Here is a 6000-nt window from a genome sequence, read left to right on the forward strand (position 1 = left end):
AATATAAACAATCAGGGTAATCATTTCTGCGGTGAAACGCAGCTTGCGATTTTCAGGAGCAGCTCAGCGGATATTTTGCTGGGGAAACTTAAGTCCCTAATTGCTTTCAAACCAAGGACACGGGGTTATTTTTGCCATTTCTTACCTATTTTTCCTCCCACTCCCGCTTTTTTTAGAGTAGCCTCCCTTGAGTAATAAACTTTTAAGTGTATTTATAATTGGCTAGCATCTTTAAACAAATGCAAACCACAGCAGAAACCTTAATAGATACACCGGGCTCTGTTGAATGGCTGAATTTAGTGAGTATATCATTAGATGGAGAGTTTTGTGAGCTTTTTAGAGGCGTTCATCGTCTTCCTGGCAATTAGCAGCTTCCACCCCTGCACCTCCCACCCACCCTAACCAGTAAATGGTGGGGGCAGGAGGGTTTGTGTGCTGGTTTGATGGTAATTCCCAGTTTTATCCCCTTGTGAGAGCAGGTTGATCTCTCAGTAGCCATGGGATGTGAAGCAAGAGGAGGGAATCATAGCATCATAGAGTCATTTGGGTTGGAAAAGACCCTTAAGATCTTTGAGTCCAACCGTTAACCCACCCCTGGTACTACCCCATGTCCCTGAGAACCTCATCTCCGTCCGTTCAACCCCTCCATGGATGGTGACTCCACCACTGCCCTGGGCAGCCTGTTTCAATGCCTGACAGCCCTTTCTGGGAAGAAATTGTTCCTGATTTCCAATCTCAGCCTCCCTTGGTGCAACTTGAGGCTGCAGGCTGAACAGTGCCCTGGGTTCATTCATCCTGTCCGGTGAGTTATGGGCTCGGAAACCCCTTGGACACTCTCCTTACAGGAGCTGGTTTGCAGCTTTTTGGAGCACAGGTTGCAGCTTGACTGGTTCCCAGTGCAAGGGCTGGTCCCCAGGGTAGGGTTGTGTCCCCAGGGGCACAGGCAGTCTTCTGGATCGCATTGACCATGCTGGTGTAGGGTGATGAAGTTGATGACCTTGGGTTCCTCGGCAGTAACACTGGGCAGAGCCAGCTGTAAATGTGTGATGGTTCAGTGTGAGCGTGTCAGGCTCGGGGTAATGTCAGGGTCCAAAGTCAGGAAGCCCAGCCTGCTGTCTTTGCTCTCAATGAGGCACCAAACCCACAGTTGTGGACACTTTTAGCTCTTAATTTCCCATCTGCCATTTCCATCAACTAAGCATGAAGCCCAGATGAGATTCCCCAATGCAAAGCTCTCTTCCCAGCCTCCCTCGTTCCTGCTCATCTCTCATTTTCTTACATCCCTCTTCATTCCCATGCTGCAAATGTTGGTAATTCCCTCTGCCCAGGTGTCCGGTTCCTGGCTGCGTTGGGCTTGGACACATCAGTGGCAAATACGCCTCTCACCGGAGCGCGTCGGGGTGTCCCCTCGCAGCCCGCAGGCAGAAGGAAGGATCGCTCAATGGCTCCTCGTTTTCCTGGAAATCATTGAAGAACGAAGGTCCAACCTGCCCTACCCCAGGCTGTGATGGCTCCGGCCACGCCAACGGGAGCTTCCTCACTCACAGAAGGTAAATCACGGGGTGGGAATCACCAGGAGAGCGACAACATTGCCATGGACAGCTCCACCCGGCGGTAGATGCTGCTTGGGCATCGCTCAGCTCTTCATGAAGGCTCAGTGTCTGGTGCTTTTGGTGCTGGCCTCAGTCAGGTTGCTCCAACATTGGAGCTTTCTGCATGGAAGAAAACGCGTTATTGTTTTAATATTGCAATGGTGAGATGTGGATTGGGCAAAATAATGAAAATTAATAATACAATGTCCTTTTATGAACCAAACTTGGGCACCCCAAAGAGAGTGTTTGATACCCAAACCAACTAGACTCATCTCACCTTCCTCACCTGTCATGTCCTGTCTTTTAGGAAACAATGTGTTTTAAAATCTTTGTTCAGAGAAAATTGCTCTCGCTTCATAAATGGGGAGTTTTGTGGCATTATTCATAAAGCAATTTCCTCTGTACCGTAAAAAGCTTTTAGAAGAACTGTCTCGCAGCATGAACTCCACCAAATGGTACGTGCTCTTGTTGGGAACATAAGCACCTATAAATACCGAGAGTTTATGAAACCCATTTTTACTCGCTTTTCAGTTTGTCAGGGTGTCCAAGAGCTACTTTTGCTGGGAAGAAAGGAAAACTCTCAGGGGATGAAATTCTCAACACAAAGTTCAAGACCAGCGATGGTAAGGATTTTCACTCCTCTTGCCTTGCAGGTGTGTGTCAGGGTATTGAGCCCATTTATCTTTTTCTTTGTAGACTGGGGAGGTTTTGACAACTGAAATCTGGCCTCAGATTTTCAAGCTTGTCACATGCTATGAACCCCCATTTCTCAGGTTGCTTGTCTATCTGGGGTGGTGTGGTACCGGCACCACTCCCCAGTGACACCCTGGGAGGGAGCAGGTGAAATGATAAAGAAGGAGTTTCCAGGGCGAAATTCCAGGCAAAAAGAATTAATGATGAAATTGAGATATTTTTTGAAATATTGACTGACGTTTTTACAAATCCCTTGCAGTCATTCAGCAATTTTCACCTAGTCAGGGCTTTTAACCCCGCAGATATTTCTGGATCTGGAATTTTGTTAGCGATGGCACTTTGCATTTCCATTGCTATTACTGAGATTTCTGTGGTATTGGACAAGGTTCAGGCATTTTACTTGAATACTTATACAGTTTGGAACCTATAAATACCCACACTCTGCTAGAAATATTGCTTTATTTTATGAACCTTGGAATTTCTAACCAAGACATGCATTAGTTTTTTAAACGGCATCTTCCCAAACTCAGGACTGGAGAGAATGACCTGAGTTTTCAGGGCAATCAACCTTGCAGGGTGTGTGGAGATGCTGGACTCCAGCTGCTACACTGTTGTTGGCTTTTGCATTTACATATTGACCTCTAAAGTATCATTGAACCATGATGCTAAGAATGTTACTAAAAATTTTTTTTTAAATAATAAAAACCACAGGTGAGATGTGGATCCTATTTTGAGGACACAAAGGTGAGGACTTTGCGAGTGTTAATGTCTGTGATCAGGACGGGCTCAGCAGAAAACCCAACATTTTTGCTTTGCCCATGAGTGTTTGCTGAGTGCCCATGACCTTCTCTCCTGCAGTTCTGGAGAACGATGAAGAGATCAAGCAGCTGAACAAGGAGATCAGTGAGCTGAACGAGTCCAACTCGGAGATGGAAGCGGCCATGGTGAAACTGCAGTCGCAGGTTTGTGTCCTCGGCTGTGTGCCCAAGATCGGGGATGCGTGGCCAAGCCATGGGTGGTGGTGGGTGCTGTCACATGTGGGCTGGTCACCCTGCTGTGCTCCTTGCTCTGCAGATCTCCACCATGGAGAAGAACCTGAAGAACATTGAGGAGGAGAACAAAATCATAGAGGAGCAAAACGAAGCCCTGTTCCTGGAGCTCTCAGGGTTGAGCCAGGCTCTAATCCAAAGTCTTGCCAATATTCGCCTTCCGCACATGGTAAGAAACTTTCAGCCAGTGCGATCAAGGGAGCTGTGCCAAACCAAATTCACAATAAGGCTTATGTACAATTAAAGTGGGAGAATTTCTCTCCATACACCTATACGTCCTTTATAAGATCAGTACTTTAGCCTTATCTCTGAAGCTTGCATTGTATCTCCCTTTTGTTGTCATTTTCTGCTGATCTCCCTTTGTATCTATTGTTCTGTCTCATTACATCTGGGAGCATTATCACAAAATAGGAAACTTTATCAAGGGCACTCAGCGCCTTTTAGGCTAAGACAGCACCAGCAGAGATCAGGAGGGATTGGATTTCAACGTCAGAAAGATCTTAAAGCTCCTATTATAATGCAGGTAGTTTCAATTCAGTTTTGAATAGCTGGCAGCCAAAGAATAGCATTCTTAAAGAGAGTGTATTTTGTTTAATTTAACAAGGTCTAACAGCCCACAGCATGTTACCACAGAGTTAGTGCAAAATGAAAAGACTGCATTAAAATAGTAAAACCACAAAAGGCTATTAATTACCTCCTTGCTATTCACAGCGATGTAATTACTGTTGTCAAAACCAGGTGTATGGAGGGGGGCCCGTGTTGTCGGGGAATCTGTCCTCTTATAACTCATAAAGACCATCACAATGATTAGAGGAATGAGCTTTTGATTTATTTTTTCTGCCTTTTTTTTTTTTTGGGGGGGGGGGAAGTGGGGGCGGAATCTTTTTCATTGGGGTTCGTATTTAAATTCAGGCTGGTTGGAGAGGAGCCACCCTCCAGCAGAGCGGTTTTGGATAGTATTCACCCAGCTGCCTCACTGGCAGAAAACCACTCACTGAGTGCTTTTCTGTAAAGTATTTGACACATAAAGGTCAAATAAACTGTTCAGCAAATATTTTTTTCAAGGTTTCAGGCAACTCCAATTAAATCATGCCCACGAGACCTGTATGCTCTTTTTATTCCTGTTCTTTTTCTTCCTCCTCCCTTTCTTTCCCCCCCCGTTAACTCCAAGTTAGATATTTGCAAGGTTTCCACGACGCCCCTCAAAAGCGATGCTGTGCCGCAGCAGGGTGCTGGTGTGGGCAGATGTGAGCCCAAGGTGACCCGGCTTCTGTCCTGGCTTTGCCTTTGATTCCTTCCATGATGCTCCAGCAGCCCCTGCCTCCTCTTGTCCCCCAGCCCTTCATTTCCACGGCTTAATTCAGCCTCAAGTCCATCCAGCTGCCTGCACACGCTTAAGCTGATGCTGTTAATAGTTCCACGAGGCCAATAAATATAATTAAGGACCCAGTTAAGATAAGTCAGGATCAGGGGTTGCACGATGAGATTCCCGTACGTACAGCACGGGCACAAAAAGGCTCTGACCTGGAGACCCTCGGCTGTTGATGCATACAGATGATTAATTGCAAATAGAATCATAGAATCATTTTGGTTGGAAAAGTCCCTCAAGATCAAGTCCAAACGTTACTCCAACCCAGGCACTACCCATGTCCCTGAGAACCTCATCTCCGTGTCCGTTCAACCCCTCCAGGGATGGTGACTCCACCACTGCCCTGGGCAGCCTGTTCCAGTGCCCGACAGCCCTTTGGGGAAGAAATTGTTCCCAAGATCCAACCTCAACCTCCCCTGGTGCAACTTGAGGCCGTTTCCTCTGGTCCTGGCGCTTGTTCCTTGGGAGCAGAGCCCGACCCCCCCTGGCTCCAAACTCCTTTCAGGCAGGTCAGAGATCAGAAGGTCTCCCCTCAGCTCCTGTTCTCCAGCTGAACCCCCCAGGTCCCTCAAAGAAACATCTCAGCCTTCTGCTCTACCGCTAACTCCTTTATTTGGCTTTTTTGGCTGCAGGAGCCAATTAGCGAGCAGAACTTTGACGCGTACGTGAACACGCTGACCGACATGTACACCAACCAGGACTGCTACCAGAACCCAGAGAACAAGGACCTGCTGGAGAGCATCAAGCAAGCTGTCAAGGGCATCCAGGTTTAGTGCCACGGGATGGAGATGAGGAAACAAACAGACCGTAAGATGGAACTTTCCCTCCAAGTATTCAGGTTTACAAGTTAGAAAACTTGTTTAATGAATGAAAAAAAAAAAAAAACAACAAACTTTTTTTTAAAAAAAAGGACCAAAATGTAACCAAGAGGCCATTTCTGAGACGTGGAACTGATCGAACTCAATGTTCTCGTTTACTTAACTTTGGACCTTCTTGAGAAAAGTGGGATTTTTTCTACTTGGACCACAAGGTAGATGAGGATGGAAGGTTAAATTCTCCAGTAGGCTGTGGGGCTTGGTAGCTGGTGAAGAGCAGACAGCTTTCCTGAGCTGCCACGCTCTCGCAGAGTTGATCCAAGGGTTGAAACATTTCAAGAACAGGGTCTTGTCTGATCCAAGACTAGCATAAGACTGGCTTAAACCCTCATGTCGTCTATGATCGTATGTCCAGATCACCTACTCACACATGAATTACGTTCTGTATTGCTACAAGTGCTGGAGCGGCAAGCTACCTGTAA

At 46.6% G+C, this 6000-nt stretch overlaps 1 protein-coding gene across 1 annotated transcript in view; it reads left to right on the forward strand.

The window, feature by feature from the left end:
- MYT1 (myelin transcription factor 1) overlaps positions 1 to 5476 on the forward strand; it is a 31133-nt gene extending 25657 nt beyond the window's left edge. The window contains exons 17-21 of the mRNA XM_065645511.1: positions 1329 to 1550; positions 2124 to 2215; positions 3144 to 3247; positions 3360 to 3503; positions 5336 to 5476. Coding sequence (XP_065501583.1) covers positions 1329 to 1550; positions 2124 to 2215; positions 3144 to 3247; positions 3360 to 3503; positions 5336 to 5476 — 703 coding nt within the window. The remainder of the gene's footprint in view (positions 1 to 1328; positions 1551 to 2123; positions 2216 to 3143; positions 3248 to 3359; positions 3504 to 5335) is intronic.
- The last annotated feature ends 524 nt before the right edge of the window (positions 5477 to 6000 follow it).

Source organism: Caloenas nicobarica, chromosome 15 (genome assembly GCF_036013445.1).
Source record: "Caloenas nicobarica isolate bCalNic1 chromosome 15, bCalNic1.hap1, whole genome shotgun sequence".
Classification (NCBI taxonomy): Eukaryota; Metazoa; Chordata; class Aves; order Columbiformes; family Columbidae; genus Caloenas; species Caloenas nicobarica.